This window comes from Mixophyes fleayi, chromosome 2 (assembly GCF_038048845.1).
Source record: "Mixophyes fleayi isolate aMixFle1 chromosome 2, aMixFle1.hap1, whole genome shotgun sequence".
Taxonomy (NCBI): Eukaryota; Metazoa; Chordata; class Amphibia; order Anura; family Limnodynastidae; genus Mixophyes; species Mixophyes fleayi.
In genome coordinates, this window is record NC_134403.1 from 108,138,007 (window position 1) to 108,156,332 (window position 18,326).

General features: G+C 37.4%; 2 protein-coding genes across 4 annotated transcripts in view; one reads left to right on the plus strand and one right to left on the minus strand.

Moving 5' to 3' along the window:
- The window catches only part of PCDH9 (protocadherin 9), a 1,670,245-nt gene that overhangs the window by 113,989 nt on the left and 1,537,930 nt on the right, over positions 1–18,326 (minus strand). The window lies entirely within an intron of this gene.
- Positions 2,567–18,326, plus strand: part of LOC142140576 (uncharacterized) — a 71,777-nt gene continuing 56,017 nt past the window's right edge. The window contains exons 1-3 of the mRNA XM_075198284.1: positions 2,567–3,029; positions 3,615–3,698; positions 4,176–4,736. Of these exons, the coding sequence (XP_075054385.1) occupies positions 2,567–3,029; positions 3,615–3,698; positions 4,176–4,736 (1,108 nt within the window). The remainder of the gene's footprint in view (positions 3,030–3,614; positions 3,699–4,175; positions 4,737–18,326) is intronic.

Genomic DNA, 18,326 nt, shown 5'->3' on the forward strand with positions numbered 1-18,326 from the left:
TGGTGAGTTACATATCTCTACTTAAGATCAAGATTGTCTATCCTGTGGACTCATGTGAGCACTTGTAACATATGTGTGTTTGTTATATTATTAATCCCAATTCATTTGCAGTCCTCTACCCCTCCAAGAGAGTGCTAGAGAGAGAGCGCAAGAGAGAGCTAGAGAGAGAGCGAGCGAGAGAGAGTGAGCAAGAGAGAGAGAGCGAGAGAGAGCAAGAGAGCATTTCTGAGACTTTTTTTAAAATTATATGAGGCCCATAGGGAATTCCATAAGTGTGTTTCATCTTGGGGAAGTTGTTTTGTCAGGGAAGTATATGTTTGCAGGCAGAATTTTTAATTTTTTTATGGGGTTTGAGATGTATAAAGAGGCAGTGTTTTTGAAGTCTTTGCAGATGAGAGTGGCTAATTTGGATTGGACTCTTGAGGAGTTGGTGAGCCAGGATAGGCAATTCTAGAGTGCCATGTGGAATGTAAAGTAGTGAGAGAAGAAGATTAGTCTTATGCAACAATTACAGATTGAAGCAGGGCTAGAGGGTGGAGGGAAATGCCAAGTAGGAGGCGTTTATAGTAGTCGACAATGTTAGAACATAAGCCCTACTTACTAGGTACATTTACAGTAAATTAACAAAGTTGTGCTATAAGCATAAATATACAGTAACCCGTGCATGTAGACAGACATAAAGATCAATGGAGGAGAATAGATGTACATAAGTATATTTACAGATGGATGACCAAAACATTATGTTAAATAATATGTATTATTTAATGTTTCATTGCTATTTAATCACTATTTTTTTTATTATTTTACTGTGCATTTTCATGTTATTTCAATATGTAGGTCTGTAAAATGCATTGAAACACAGTTCTGGTTTGTAGAATAAGTTGCAGGACTACTAAGTCAACATGTAAATGAGTTGTCAAAGACTGATTAATCAGTCTGCACATTCATTATTTGCCTTGACACAACACAAATACAATTTGCTTACTTTTATCAGCAGGGCCCAGAGTCATTTGTTTATGTTGTAGGGATTTTTCTTTTAAATTCTACTCAGAGGAAATCTCTTGGACAATATTTTGTTACTCTAAATAAACATTTCACTGTTTTAGTTGTATCTAATTAGGCACCTGTCACTGTTTGGATTTAAGATGCCAACTTAGCACATATAAGTGCAAAGAATATAACAACAACTTGAACAAAGAACAATAACCTTTCTTCAACGTTTCTAGAATTTTACATTACCCATAAAACACTTTCATTCTCTGTGATCTTTATTAGAATGAAATCTATTGAAACTAGGCTTTAATTTCATCCTATAGAATTTGTTTTCAGCAGTACAAAAAGCTTTAAAATTATTCTTGAACAGTTTCTATTTCATGCCAGTAACATGATGCTCTCTTTAGAATATTTATTTTGATACAATAGAAACCTTTCTACAATATAAGCACCAGATTTTAATATGTGTCAGACTGTAGCATTGGTTAAAACATGACTATAATAATCCCATAATATCCTGAGGGTTTTGTCTGCCAGTTTCACATGAAACTTTTTTTTATTTCTTAGTCTACACAAATTATATTGTTTTTAATTTATTTTTTTGTGTCAGACCTTATATAGTCAAAGAAGAGGTTGGTAAATCTCCCCTGCACACTAACCTTATTAGATTTAATTCTACCTGGATCTAATCATAGCTTGCAAGCTAATTGCATTTAGATCCAGATAATACTTATATTAGAAGCAAAGCAGATCCAATAAGGAGCTTCTCACTGCCATTGACGTCCCCACAACACAAGGAACTTCTGGAGATGTCACCATGACATTATTAGGTTAACTTGCATTCCGCCACCACTGAATGTGGAAGATTTTCACATTGAACACATTGGGCTAGATTTACTATCAGGCGTGATGCATGGCGGCTTCAAACCGCCATGCATCGCGGCGGTTTTCCGGCGTGTTTGCATTGCAAACAGCCGGATTTACTAATGGGCGCATTTCAGCTTCAATTTGAAGCCGCCGGCGATGTAACGGCGGGATGTAATGCTCAAAGCCGCCGGCGGCTTTGAATAGAACATGGCGCTTTTGCTTTAAATGACGGCGCTTTTGTGTAAAGGCGGTTTTTTTGAAAATTACACCTGTCTCCTGGCCTGTTACTATTGGCTATTTTCAAACTCAGGAGATTTGACATCACAAGCCCTATATAAACCACTGGCCTGACACTTTTTTCTCTGATAGGGTTTAGAGGAGTTTTGTGAGAGGAGTTTGGAGGATAGTGGTTTGCTGAGAGTTGGTGTTTGGTGGATTGGTGGAGCGATATCTGATTGAAGTGTGAGTAGTCCTGTGGTTTTTTCCTGTTTTGTACATTTATTTTCTCATTTATTTTCTGTCTTGTATTTTTTGTATTTGACTTGTCCTCTGTCTGTGTTACTTGTGTGTGACTGTGTGGAGAGTGTGTCTGTAGGTAGTGTAGTTTGTTCTTTGTGTTTGTAAGTCCTTCAGTGTTTTGTGTTTTTCTGTCTTCTGGGTAAAAATGTCCAGAGATAGGAGGGGAGAACAGGCTGAGGAGAGGGAGATGGAGGTTGAGGGATCAGAGGAGGGAGAGGGAGAGGTTGAGGAGACAGGACAGGGCAGGAAGACCAAGACAGGGAGGAATGTGCGCTTCTCACATGATGAGAATTGTGTGTTGGTGCACAACATCATTCCCTGCTACGAGGTCATCCTAGGGAACCTGGCAGCCCGGACTCCTCTAAGGCGGCGTCACCAACTGTGGGGGAGAGTCTGTGAGGCCGTGAACGCGGTGGGCCCACTGAAGCGGACAGTGGCACACTGCCGCAAGCGCTTCTCTGATATTAAGAGGAGGCTTAAAGAGAAGATGGCCCAGGAAAGGAGGTCGACAAGGCGCACGGGTGGTGGCCCCCCACTTCGTATGGAGTACACCACGTACGAGGAGGAGCTGCGCCAGATAATGCCGGCTGAAATTGTAGAGGGCATAAATGTGCAGGACACCGATTCGCCCTCTTTTGGCCAAGTAGTTGGTGAGTTATTTGGTTTTTTTACCCTAACAGTATTTTACATGTTTTTTTCTTTTTAAAACTGCTTTTTTCTTTTTAAAACTGCTTTTTTCTTTTTAAAACTCCTTTTTTCTTTTTAAAACTGCTTTTTTCTTTTTAAAACTCCTTTTTTCTTTTTAAAACTGCTTTTTTCTTTTTAAAACTGCTTTTTTCTTTTTAAAACTCCTTTTTTCTTTTTAAAACTCCTTTTTTCTTTTTAAAACTGCTTTTTTCTTTTTAAAACTCCTTTTTTCTTTTTAAAACTGCTTTTTTCTTTTTAAAACTCCTTTTTTCTTTTTAAAACTGCTTTTTTCTTTTTAAAACTCCTTTTTTCTTTTTAAAACTGCTTTTCTCTTTTTAAAACCTCTTATCTCTGTGCAAACGTTTTTTCTTATTTGTTTTTTTTTTTTTGATTGTTTTTCAAAGTGTATTTTTGACTCTAATAGTTTGTAAAGGTTTTTTTTTTCTCATAGCAAAAAAAAAAATTGCAAACACATTTGTGCAATAAACAGTATATTTGGAAATTGTTTTTTATGGAAATACATTGTATGCTTTTTCTAATACATCCAGATTCGCCAGGACCGCAGTTCAGTCCCAGTGCCAGACCTACACCTCCACCTTCAGCGAGAGATTCGGGCACAGACGAGCAAGCAGGTGCGTGATTTCTGTTTAGGATAGAAATAATGGAGTTAATTGATTTTCTGTGCAAATGTTGCTGTCAATTTTTTTTAATTTTTTTTTTAATTGTTTGCAATGAGAAGTTTGGGCTACATTTTACTAAACTGATATGTTGCCTATAGTAACCCATCAGAATATACCTTTACTTTATTTATTGCATTCAACAAAATGACAGCTAAAATCTGATTGGTTGCTATAGGCAACATCTCCACTTTTTATAGCATGTAGTTTAGTCAAAATAACCCAGCATGTACTACACAGTCCAAATGATAATGGGTATTAAAAGGATAATAAGTGCATCCGTAAGCAGGTAGCATAGGACTAGAAATCAGGAATGCAAACATTGTGAAAGAATCTGTAGTTGCTAAAGAATATTCTTTCCTATCCAGTGTTCAGAATGCAATATACAAACTTATTATATACTATATACTTACCGTCATTTTTCATACACAGGGCCCTCTTCATACCAGCCACCTCAGGCGGAGTCATTGGAAATGTCCCCTGAGCCAGAGGATCAAACGACCATCACCCTGGTAACAGTGGATGCCCCTGTGTCTGGCCTCCAGGAAGTTTCACCTGGCCCTGCTGAACCATCACACCACCAACCTGCACCTGAAACTATGGACCCAGCCAGAGAAATGGCGCTGTCTATTGGCGCATTCCAGCAGCAACAGACATTGTTCATGGACAGGCAAACTGGGCACATGTCACAAATTGCGGCCCAGTTGAGGCGAATACACCGCTCCACGAGCCAAATCCCTGCTGCAATAAACCGGCTGGCAAGCGCTTTGGAGCAGACAAATGTGCAGCTGGCCCAAATGTCTGGGTCTGTGGACGCCATGCATTCCTCCATTCGCGAGGGGAATGCCAATGTTATCCGGCTGGCAGGCCAACTCCAGCAGGAACTGATTGCCCGCTTGCCGGCCCCTTTTTCATCGGCCTCCACCAGTGCCGCTAGTACTCCTACCACATCTCTACAGAGTACTCCTCCAAGGAGAGGTGCTCGCACCAGGGGTGGGCGAGGGAGGGGAGAGAGTGCCACCAAGCATAGTGATATGCCTGCAAAAAGGCAACGCTAGCACAATGTTTCTTATTGTTTAATGTTTTGTCAAGTTTCTATAACCATTATACGTTATTATTTATTGTGTTCTGCAATAAATGCAGTTAAATTTCTATTGTGTCAGTCTTTCTTTTCTGCACATTAAACAAGAGTATACTGATTTTTTAACAACTATGCACTAATTTCACTTAAACATTGACCTCTGACTGTCACATTCCAGGGATGTTCATATTTACCACATGAGGAGTACACACTATCCTGTTTTTAAAGGTTCCAATTTACAAAACATTTAAAATAAAATACTAAAATTGCACTCACATAAAACACATTTTGTAGCAAAAAATGTTTTTCATACTATGTACTTACACGTAAAGTAGTTTGTAATTAGACGGTCTCTAATCTCCCTTCCGCCCTCTGTGCTCTGCACATCACCAGATGTGACACGTACCCCTTCTTCTTCACTGTCTACTGCAATAATCGGTGGGGTAAGTTGATGTAAAGCCAGGTTATGCAGCAGACAGCAAGCCAGGACAATCTCAGATACCTTTTCAGGTGCATACATAAGCACCCCACCAGATTTATCAAGGCACCTGAACCTGGTTTTCAAGAGTCCAAACGTACGTTCTATGATACCTCTAGTGGTTATGTGTGCCTCATTGTATTGGTGCTGTGCAGGAGTCTGAGGATGCAGCAGAGGAGTCATGAGCCAGGAGCGACACCCATATCCTGAATCTCCTGCAATAAAAGTAAAATGTTAGCTCCCATTTACTTTGAGCATGTTGTACAGCAGTTAGCATATGTGAGTCCATTTGAGCAAGGATAAGGGATAGATAAAACATGCAAAGTACATACCCAAAAGCCATCCCTCCGGCATTTCACCACTTTCAAATTTGGCATAAAGGGTAGACTGTCTCAGGATAAAGGCATCATGACATGACCCAGGATAGCCTGCAACAACACTCAATATACGCTGGTTAGCATCGCAGACAACCTGCACATTCAGGGAGTGGTAATGATGGCGATTAACAAAAACCTCTGCCCTGTGGTGAGGTGGTCTCAGGGCAATATGAGTGCAATCTATTGCACCCATTACATTAGGGATACCTGCGACCCTATAGAAAGCTCCCTTGAGCTCATGCCACTGTGACTCCTGGCTGGGGAAGCTGATATAGCTAGGGCACACTCTTTTAAGGGCACCTAAAACCTGTCCAAAATGCCTTGAAAATGTCGGCTGCGTTATGCCAATCACTCTGGAGGACACAGATTGAAAGGAACCTGTTGCCAAAAAGTGAACTGCACACAGTAGTTTGTGTAGTCCTGACACTGCATTAGAGCGGCTGGTTGTAGGCTCCAAATCATCCTTCACTTGCTCATACAGTGCCATGAGGTTAGTACGATTGAGGCGAAACATTTGTACTACCTCCACATCAGCCAAAGACTCCAGATTCAAACGCACTGAAAATGCACGTGGAGTGCGGGGTCTTTGCAGGCTCCGCGGAACAGATGCCAACTGCTGTTCATCCTCCTCCTCCTGGCGCCTTTCTGCCTCCATCAGGTAAAAAGCTGCAAACATACACTGGCAAGAATGCACCACATTACCTGCAAAAGCCATTCTCCAACAAACCCACACCTGCCAAATAATGAGGGGCCCTTTTTGTAAGCATCATGATTAACTGCTGGGCAATAGACGGTGATTGTCTGTGATTGCTTCAGGCAGAAAAAACATTTTTCACATGTGGATTGCATTAGCATTAAAATAAGGGTTAACTATGTAATGCAACAATTCCCATCCTAGTTTCTTTGAGGCAACAGTATTCTAGTGGTTTTTTGGAAAGTACAAAACAACTAGAAAAGGAAAGGTGAAATGAGATTTTACTATGCAATCATACTGGGTGAAAAAATAATGGAAAAAAAAAAAAACAGTAGCCTGAAATTTCATGACACTTTGCCCATTTTCTATACACAGTCCTAATGGAGCAATCATTGGACATGAAATAGGCCTTTCTCTTATGGTCTGATTGGCAAAATACCTGAAACAGCACACTGTTTGAACCATCACGCCGCTCACAAGCAGCGCTTTCATTTTGGTCTTTTGAATGGCGGTTTTCCGGCGGCTTTATAAACCCCCTAATAGTAAATCCGGCTGTTTGTATGTTGAACATTGTTGAAACCGTCATGGCGATGTATACAGAGGCGGGTTTGGAAACATCATTTTTGCCCGTTTGGACGGCGGGTTTAGCCTTAGTAAATCCGGCGATGGCTAAACCGCCGCCAAATCCGCCGAAAGTCGGCGGATTTACAAACGCGCCTGATAGTAAATCTAGCCCATTGTGTCACTGGCCATCAGACTATTTGGTTCCTAACCCTTCACGGCACCATTTGTCTGTGAGTGACAGCCAAAGTCGAACAATTTAAAAATATAAAAGTAAAGTTACTTATGAAGTATAGATATATGAGCCAGCAGTAAATCTACTGTATCTGGTTAGCAATGGCACTGTGTGTGGCTAAAGAACTCTTTCTGACCACCCAAAAAGTGGGTTTGGTCAATATAAATTATCTTACTACTTTGTATTCTGCTCTTCCCATTTCCCCTGGTGCAGTGGTCTACTAAAGAATAAATAAAATATTTCTGTGTTATGTGAGTCACATCCCCGCTCTGCTGATAATAAAAGAAGGGAGGAAAAGCTCCATGCTCTGGTGGTTGCAAATAAAGGAAAATAAGAATGGTCTGTTATAGAATAATATCTCTATGTTCTAATTTGCTGAATACTTTAAAACGAAATAGAACCAGAGACTCAAGACTATTTAGCCCAGTTCCTGCACTTGTTTTTTTGGAAAGTGCTTGAACCCTATTGGACCTATTTCATCATCATCATCATCATCATCTTCTATTTATATAGCACGACTAATTCCACGGCGCTGCACAGAGAACTCATTTACATCAGTCCCTGCCTCATTGGAGCTTACAATCTAAATCCCCAAACATACACACACAAAGACCAAGAGAGACTAAGGGCAATTTAATAGCAGCCAATTAACCTATCAGTATGATTTTGGAGTGTAGGAGGAATCCGGAGCACCCGGAGGAAACCCACGCAAACACAGGGAGAAGATACAAACTCCACACAGATAAGGCCATGGTCGGAATCAGACTCATGACCCCAGTGCTGAGAGGCAGAAGTGCTAACCACTATAAATTGCTATCTACAACTTTTCAAAAGTGATCAGCCTTATTACTCTGATAAAAGAGGATTGGGGATTTTATGTAACTGCTTTACTTTTTTTTATATTTACATTCAATTTTAATCGCTCTTTGGTTTTTATGGTGCAGTGCAAATTTTGCACCCAAATGCAATGTTAGTAAATGAGCCTTCCTGTTTGTAGGGTATATGTTTTATGAGACTTCCAGAAGTATTAAATAAACTTACATATTATAGATTTTATAAATGCATCTTATGTGCAGTGGAAAAATCCTAGCAAGCATTAGTGACATAGGGCCTGATTTAGAGTTGGACGTAAGTCCAACTAATCAGTGCAAAAAGCATTTTAGCCAAGGATCCATCTCAGTTTGCATCCTGACCAAGATGGATCTCGCCCTTGCACCTCTCTGCGTTTAGAGAGGTGGAACGGGGAAGTTAGTGGGTGAGCCTAGCAATGTAAAGGCACGTACACGCACTTTACATGTTATGCTGAGTTGGAAGCAGTCGCAAATAGGCCATCAGGAGAGGGATCTTTCTACTGGTGCAACAGACTTTGCAGTATTAAAAAAATATTTTATTTTTATTTACATTTTTAAAAAAAATATTGACACCCCCTCCAGAACCAAACAGCTTAACCAACCCTAGTGCTGTTTGGGGGAGAGAAGCACACTTTTTATTTTTACAATAATTTTTATTCATTAATCTGCTTTACAGGGCCGGTGTGACTGATAACTTAAGTGTATCATGCACACCGTCCCATAAGGCAGATAAAGATGTGTGTTTGTGCAATTTGCATAGTATTCTGAGTTGCACGGATCTTAAAATCCATAGAAGTTGAAATATTGTGTAAATTACGGTATGCAATTTATATTTAGGATTGAAGTGTTAATTCCGTCCTACTCTAAATCAGGCCCATAATATGTAAATTGTATTTGCACTTTTTTTTTTGCTGTGCAGATTTCTGTATTTTGTAGAGAAACTACATTTTGGATGGATTTGGGAAGATTGAATGATTTCATCCAGAGAGAATTCACCATTTATTTATCCACTAGAGTCCCAAAACAAGTTTCCATTTTATTAATGAGTTATTCAAATGAGTAACAAAGACTTGAGATGCATACTTTCAAAGTTCCCAATGTTGTAGAGCATTGCAGGACTTTTCTCATTGTCCAAATGCCAGGATGCTAAAACCACCATAGAAGTCACATTATCCATTACATCCAGCAATTTGAACAACTTTTTTGCCCCTTATAGTATCATAATATGAATGTATTTGAATTGTCTGTGTACATGAACCAATATATTTAAATTCACTTGAAATACAGGTAAAGTTGTTGTCTCCTTACTTCCCTGAGCTTTACAACAACTAAATGATGGTCATAAATGCAGATTTTATTAAAAAAGAAAACGTTCAAATAAATGAAAATGGAGATAGAAATATTAAAATATTCCTTTGAGTTGAGTTTCTCAAATTATGTGCATTTGAGACACAGGAAAAAAAACAATAAAAACACAATGACCAAGCAATTTCCCTGCACAGTTGGGCAATGAGACTATTTTTTTTTGCCATCCCTGGAAATATTGTAATCAGTCCTTGACAGATCGTGAGATGTTTTTAAATTGTACAGTATTTACAGTAATTTTGAAGCTATTTTCTACAAAAGATGTCTAAAAGTTGCTGGCAGCATTGTCCTTGAATGGGATTACCGAAAATAAATAGGTTGTGTGTCGGAAATTTTTTTACCCAACAATCACAAACGTAGCACAAATATTTTATGTTCTTATAAGCTCCAGACAAATTGAATGATATATTTGTACATGTTTTAGTAGCTATTTTATTTAAAAAAACGTGAATTTTATGATTATTGATCAGTTTCAAAAAATATTAATATCAAATGTCTTAAGGAAATATCTTTAGAAATGTAAATAAATACCTGGAATGACCACATTGTTTTTGCAGATATTTTTATATATTAGCAATATTTTGAAAAATACAAAATAATTTGAAAAAATATTGCCAATAGACAATGGCAGAGGTAAGTTTTACATGGGCGCTTGAGAGATTGAATGTTGGCGGGAAAGGTTGTCAGCTGGGTCAGGGATTTCCAAAAGTGGGGAGCAGTGCATGTAAAGTCCTGCAGGTAGAAGTGTAATTTGGTGATACTAGGTGAGAAGAGGTGTAGGTTGTCAGCAGAATGTAGTGGATGAGTTAGGGAATATTTTGTGACATGGCGGGAGACGTATGAGGTGGAGGCATTGCAAAAGGCTTTATAGGTGAGGGTAAACAGCTTGAATTGTAGTCTGGAAGGAATGGGGAGCCAGTGGATGGCTTTGGAGAGAGACACAACAGAAGAGGATGATAAGTCATGATGCCACATACAGATTGCAAAGGGTAGAGATAGGTGAAAAGCAGGCCAGAATGGAGAATACAGTTATGAAGGGATGAAGGAGGAGGGGATTACAGTTATAAGGGGAGGAAGAGGGAAAAGGGAGAGAAAAAAGGGAGGAAGAGGGCGGAACATGGAGGAGGAAGAAGGAGAAGATCTATGCAATATGTTCTTCCTGGTAGGTAACCAAATTGGCCACCAGGGGATCACAAGACGACCTTCAGAACCGCAGATGAAGGCACACATATGCTAAGAAGGAGAATATTTCAGTGGGATTACATGTTTTTTTAGATTTTAGACTTCTGATGTAAAGTCACAAAAGTACTTATGTCCTGTGTGTAGTACTTTAATTGAGTGGCTATCCATTACAGTGGGATATTTAAAAACAAGTCAATGATAATCACACTGAATGATATTTGTGCTTACTATAAGTATCCTTTGTTAGATATAGCTTTCATGGATATGAATTCTGAAACTAAAACTGGGAGAAATCCCCCACAAATTTTTGTATTTATATAAAAATGTTAAAATTTGAACAATGTATTAATTGAGAACTAATCATTATAAGATGTCTATTAAAAAGAAATATTAAAATAGCTAAATTTAGAAATGAAAGTAATCATATTTTAAGCAAATGAGTCATTTCTGCAGCTACGCAATTTCAGAATAAATTTAGTAGTTCTGTCACTGTCGATTTGACAGCCTTCCTTATTTCAAGAGTGAATTTTTATGTAGAAGTTAATTATTTCAATATATACCAATCTCTGTGTCCGTTTTCTGCCAACAAGCTAAATAAACAGGCTGAGTTCCAATGATAATTTTGCTAAGCAATGCATAAAAATACAGAACAAACCAGATACATAGCAATAAAACATAGATCATATTCAGTGAGTAGGTAAAGGTCACAAAAAATGAAGTACAACTTTTTATACTTCAAATTATGCAAAGTGTTACCAAATGAGAAATATCGCTGTCTAAAATAAGAGCATAACGTATGTGTTTCCTATAATTTAATTGCTGTCTGCTTGGTCTGAGTACAGTATAACTTGCCAAATTCAGCAGTCAAAAGAACATTTTGAACCCTGTGATTACCACTTCTGTTGCTAAGTACATTTTCAGAATTGTGCTATACACCCCTTTAATTGCTGATATATTAAGATATGTTCTTTGACCCTTTAAAAGCTACAAAAATAGGAAATCACTTATATAGATGAGGGGAATGGCTTCATTTACTTCACGTAATTGCTGACTATCTTATTAATGTCAGCATAAAAGACACCAAGGGAATTGTGAGCTGTGTTAAATAGTGAAATATAAAGCTTACATTGTACATACCATGACATACTGTAACATGAACTAAATGCTCCATTCTTCTTTGGGGTTTTGTAGTGCACTTTCCTTAAGTCCACCAGGACATATTGTACTCACTGGTTCACTGAAGTGTCTGCTTGTAGCAAAAAAAACCTACTTCAGAGATATCCCTCTGTTAGAAAATGTTGTCTGTAAGGAAATGTTTGACAAAACTGATGCAATTCAAAAAGTGTAAGGCAAAGCTCATTATACCAATATGATTCCCTTTTCTGCCAGTATAAAAACCCTGATTATTAAAGCACATTCAAAGATAAAGAACACAACTACTCCTAGCTGGCAGATAACCAAAGTAGCTTGTGCAGCTCAAAAGTGAAAGACTTTTTTTCAGATCGAGAAGAGGAAGAAGATTAAGTTAACATAAATGGTGAAGGGCAGTCATGGTTGCAAATATCTGTCTTTTTAAGACTTTTTCAATGACAATTTCATCTGTTATGTCCCCACCACTAGTTCCTAATTAAGACCCCATTCTGTTCTCTGTAAGATTCTGGTTTGGACCACCTCCATTTGTAAAAAAAAACACCTAGTTAAGACAGATTAGAGTAATCCAGGAATCTCAGTGTCCACAAGGTCCTAGATGAGAGCCTAGGTTGCCTAATAGATCTTCTGGTCTGGATCCACCTTCACTGTCTCCCCTCATTCTAACCATACCAGACCACCAGAAGCTGTATAGAAATGCTAGTGACCAACTGATGTGTTAATATTACTAAATAATAATGCACTTACCTAGCAGTAGCCACACACTTTCCTCACCAATTATATTCCACTATCTTATATATTGATTGTTCCCTCAATCCTTATATTGTAATCTCATTTGGGGAGGGCAATCTTTAATTTCTGTTTTACGTCATTGCATGTCATATACTTATATCATGATCACCTCAATGTACAGTTCTGGTGAATGTTTGGTGTTTTTTTTATATATGTAGGATAATAATAAAAACCAACTGGAGCTGCCACCATAGCTAACTATCAAAAGAACAAACAACCAGCTTGAAAATAACCGTAAATTAAAACCCCTGCCATTAAACACCATTTTATACAAGGTACTAGTGTACGAATACAAGAAGCGACTTGAATAAGGATATTTTCATATCTAAATGTGTTTTATTATTTTGGCCTGAATGAAAGCTCTGCATTCTAACACATAGCATTTTCCAAAAGGTACAGTGAGAAAAGTGGGCAGGGAGCTTTAAAGTGCACATTAACAAAATGTTATTTGCAAAAATGTGCTTGCTCTGGATGCCCTTCTTCTATTACATGAATATTCCTACAGTTAGTGAGCCCAACTAATCCTCATCAAAGGAAACCATACTCCATGAGTTTCCACAATATAGGAGTGTCACTAGCCCATTGTTAACAATGTGACATTTGTATCTTGTGCATACTTTTATTTTACACTATGTGACTGCGGAAATACATTTCAGTATTTTTTGTGCAGATTAACAAATTACCTATATTTGCAATTTACTATTGTTACAGTGTGTAAACAATGCAATTAATTTTTTGTATCTATGTAAAATTATAAATTCATGGTTCGGAAAGTTGCTGAACCATCTGCCATAGTTCTTAGATGCAATTAATTATACTTAACTTTAGACTTACTAAAAGGCATCTCAGAAATTACCTTTACAGCACAATGCTGATAAAATACTTATTGCATCATTTAAATTTTATTGTTTTAAAGAGACCTGAAAAATCAAGTAAATGTCCTCTCTATTACTTCGTCTCATTAGTGGATACAACACAGTTCAATAAAGAAGTTTATTTAATATGAAAAAATGTGTTTTATAATTCCCATGCATAAGGAAACATTATCAGAGTATGATGGAATATAAGATAATATCGTTGGATAGTGGAATGTAATTTTTTACTGGTTCAGTCATGTGCTGACTTTAAAACAATATGGCCAGTTTAAGAGACCCACCCGAGTTTTGACTAAACAATTGGCTTCATTAAACTATGCTAAATGCAGTAGGCAGAAAAGGTCACATGGTAAGCAAAATTGTGTTTCACAAGGTATCATTTGTCATTATACTTGTGAATATACAGGGTTCCCAAATCACTCAGACACAATATTAGAGGAAAAATAAAAGGATGATTTATTCTGCAGAACAGGATTAAATAGAGCACAGCCCCCTTAATGATAGCAGATCCAACAAGTGAGGAAATCAGTTCAAATAAATCCAGTGAGATAGGTTCCACACCTCTCTGGCAGAGCAACACCTCTTGGCCAAAGTCAGTCACATCCATCTCCAGCTCCTAGGGTATCCTCTTTTATTACCCCCTAACCCCACTTTAGGAACTGCATGCTCAGGGAAGTTGCAAAAGGTCTCAATTGGCGGGCTTCTCACACTCTCCAGTCTCCACCCCTACCTCCTCATGTGTCCTCCCTCAAGTGACCCCTGCTGGGTCCGGCTTCTGGCTGTCTGTATAGCTCACTAGTGGACAATAGGGAGCAAACAGAAATAATATTGGTAATTGAAATCACTCAACTCCTGATGGTTCCCTGTGGAGGTGGAATTTAACACCTCTTCCAAGGAGATCTAAGCCACACCTCATAACAATGGACATTTGAGACAAGTGGTAATTACCTTAGCTGACACAAGCAAAATGACTTCTGCTGTCATGTTATTTTCACACAATATGGCCATATTATTTATATTTCTAATACACACAATATTGCAGGTAATACCAAGGCGGCCAAAATTGACCTAATAACATCAAATAATAATACACATAATACACCAATGTTCAGATGTATACACTTGGACTGGGCAAAGGATTAAAAAGTACATTAAACAGTAAGAAATGGGTGATGAATAAAAAGTGCTCAGTCCAGCAGCACCCCGTTTCATGACAATAATGTAAACAGTAAACAGGGAAAGATGGCTATTGTCAAAAACAATTTGAGTAGTATGTATGCATAAATCTATAATATAAATGTCTAGTGGTGTGTGTTAGTCTGTCTGTGTGTGTGTGGAAAAAATAAAACCAAGCTGCATCGCCACCTGCTGGGCGAAGTTATACACTGACCTACTAAATTCTTAGTGTGTGTGGAAAAAAAAATTCAGAAAGGGCTGAAATTTGGTATACTAAGATGTTTTTAATTTGTTAATTGTTAAAAGTGTTTATAAAGATTTAAAAAAAATATATATATATTTCTTGAAGGAGAAGTGACAGTTGGGAGTGGTTGGTGGTTGTCGGGGGTGACAGTGGGGAGTGGGGAGTGGTTGGTGGTTGAGGCCTGGGCTATGGCCCAAATGCATGACAAGAACCTTTTTAACACCTTAAGTAGCTTGATTTGACTAGAATGCATGAGTATCATGCACGGGTTAACTTGTATATATATATATATATATATATATATATACACACACACACATATATATATATATATATTTATTTATTTATTTATTTTTGATACATAGTTATTTATATAGTGGTTGTTTTTGAGTGCCGGACTATCTTTTGTTGTCACATAAACATTGTACTGGAAGCACTTTCTCAAATGATTTTAATGACTTGTAAATACACCATCTCATTGATTTAAAGGAGCACACCTAGATACCACTGATTTCTAATTTGAATTGTTAGTCAGACCCTTCCCCTCATACTTGCTGCACACATCAAAAATTGAGAATCAGTAAAGATTTTACTTACATTGCCTGAGTACACTTTTTGTCACAGATGCTAGGGTCTCACCTGCTGGAAATGCCTTGCTATTGGCAAGTGATCTTATACCAATTTGATTATATTGTGCACAAAATCTTCTTTTTATGTATTTATAAATGTTTCTTCTAAATGTCTTTTTATGTACTTATAAATGTATTTTTATGTATTTATAAATGATGTAGTTATTTATATATTGTTTGTTTTATAGTTCTAGACTAGATTTTGTTTTTTATTGGAGTAACAGATATCTGATATTTACTAAAAAAGTATATACATTTGTTGCATATAGTTAATTTCCATGCTGTTTTTGTGTAATCTTTGGTGTATATCTGCTAAAAATTGTGAAATTATAACCAAAGGCAGATCTGACTTTTTTTTACAACTAATATTTTACTATCTACATAAAACCACACAGACTTTTTTATTTCAAATTCTTTCCCATTGGTTTTGCAGAGAAACCTGTAACACTACAAATGTACCATTATAAAAGCAGAAACTCTCAATATATCTTCATAAAAGAGTTTATGTAATTCACTTCAAGTAAACAATTTCTCCAAAATTTAGTTAAACTACAATGTTCTGGTTCTCAGATCAGGGTGACTTTACAGACAGCTGTTCTTAACCTACTGGCAACAACACTCTGGCTTCAATATTCTCACACTCCATATGTAATTCTGAGATGTTGAAGAAAAGTGACAGGAAGTAATTCAGTCAAGATGTTCTGGCTCGCATCACCTTCAGAAATCCATGCTGTCGGTGACAACACCAGGATCAAAGGTGTGGATAGAAACTGGTAAATTTGGTTGCTGTCCCCTGATAGCTTTATAAGGGCTGTGTTCAAAATGCGGCAGCCTCCCAACACTTCTTCATTAAATGCTGGGTGGTTGCTAGAATTTTTGATTAAGTCACTATGACATTAACAGGATTCCTTTAGATATTGGGAATAAGATATTGGGAAATATTGGTAATCTTAACAATGCTGAATATCTTAAATTGAATTTTGAGTGCCAGGGAGGTTCGTATTAGATCTCTCTGGGACTGGACAGGGATAATGTGGAATAGAAGTAGAGCAGTCTTGAGAGCAAGCTAGATTAAAAGAATATAGATTTTAAAAAATATATCTGTTGTATAGTGACATGAGACAGATTGTGATTTTTTTCAATTTCATGTCATTTAAACCTCTCATTTGATCTGCTGATGGATCTTGTTTTACACTTTTAGAATCTTTGTAATCTGGATCTAATATCATCTTATATTTTTTGGCAAATAATTGTGGCAATACTAATTGCAAGTGGCTAAAGAAATAATCATCTATATTTGACCATTTACTCTATATAAAATTGCCATAACAAAACTATTTGTTCCACTTTTCTACCAAAACGAACCACTGTAACTTAAGGAAAAATTGTTCTAACATACATTCAAGTATACATGGAGCTACAAAGCTCTAAAATGTATATACATGGAGCTCCAAAGCTCTCAAATGTATATAAAATACAGTAAGAAGCACCATTAAACATAAGATAGCATGTATCTTTTAGATTGATGGCACTATATGTTAACCACTGAACAGGCACAAAATTAAATATCCGTTGATCCTGTTCAACATTCATTATAACTGTGTGGTAAAGAACTCTGCACTGATTCACAATGGTCCTTGCTGCTTCAATTGAAGAGGGGACTTACAAAATATAGATCGCAAGCATATGCAACCCTTTTTTCAGGACGTTAATAGGCTCATTCATAAATGTAAGCTTAGACTGGTGAAATGAGGAATAAGAAATATTAAGTGAGTATAGTGTACATTGAAATGAGGGTTGAAATGAGGCTGAGCCCTAGATAGATGCAAGCCCCTGTACCTGGGAGGAAGTCCCATTGTACCGGGACGAAACGCGTTGAGCTGTGACATCTACCAGCGCTATTTGGTGTACCTCATGTGAGTTACTATTGTGCTATTCAATTTTTAATAAATTGATTATATTTTTACATTGCATTCTTCTTTATCAATCTTGCTCATTACCGCCATTGGATGAGGTTGTGACAGAGGAATTGCCTGGTCTTTTACTCATGGTTTGAGAAAGTCTGCGGTCTTCTGACTATCTGGTACGCAGACAATATATACTTAGGGATGCGCTCTGCACCTGTGTGCTATATAATTCACTTTTTGGGTTCACTACCTGATCTAGCACTCTTTCTCCTGGTGGAGGATTATTTTCAGACTTGGTGCAGTTTATTATATAACAATACTACACTATGTTAGTTTCTGTTCCATTTTTTTCTGCATTGTCGCTACATCTGATGGAGATTGAGAGGGATTACCTCTGAAGAGGAACCTCCATGTGACCAATTACTTTCTGAGTACATGTTCACGGTACGCAGTTTATTACGTCTTCCCAAATTATATATATTATATTACACATTGGGGCGCCCTACTTGTTTTTCTGTTGCAGTTGCAATCGTTATCCGGACTAACCATCTGGTCACAAGTTTTCTGAGGCTGCCGCTCTTAACCGAGCTAAGTGTTGTTCCGGGACTGATTCCTTAAAACTGGACTTTTTACATATTATCTATACCAGTTGTCTATTCAATTGTATCTACGCTGTGGTAATGTGGTAATTGTATATCTTTTTTTGTTTGCTATATATATATATACAAGTTAACCCGTGCATGATATTCATGCATTCTAGTCAAATCAAGCTACTTAAGGTGTTAAAAAGGTTCTTGTCATGCATTTGGGCCTAGCCCAGGCCTCCCCAGGGGAAGATCGTTACTTCCCGATGCAAGCGCCCTTTTTTAACGTGGTTTTGTCCACATATCACCAACTCATAATTTTTCTCCATATATATATATATATATATATATATATATATATATATTACACATATATATGTATATATATATATATATATATATA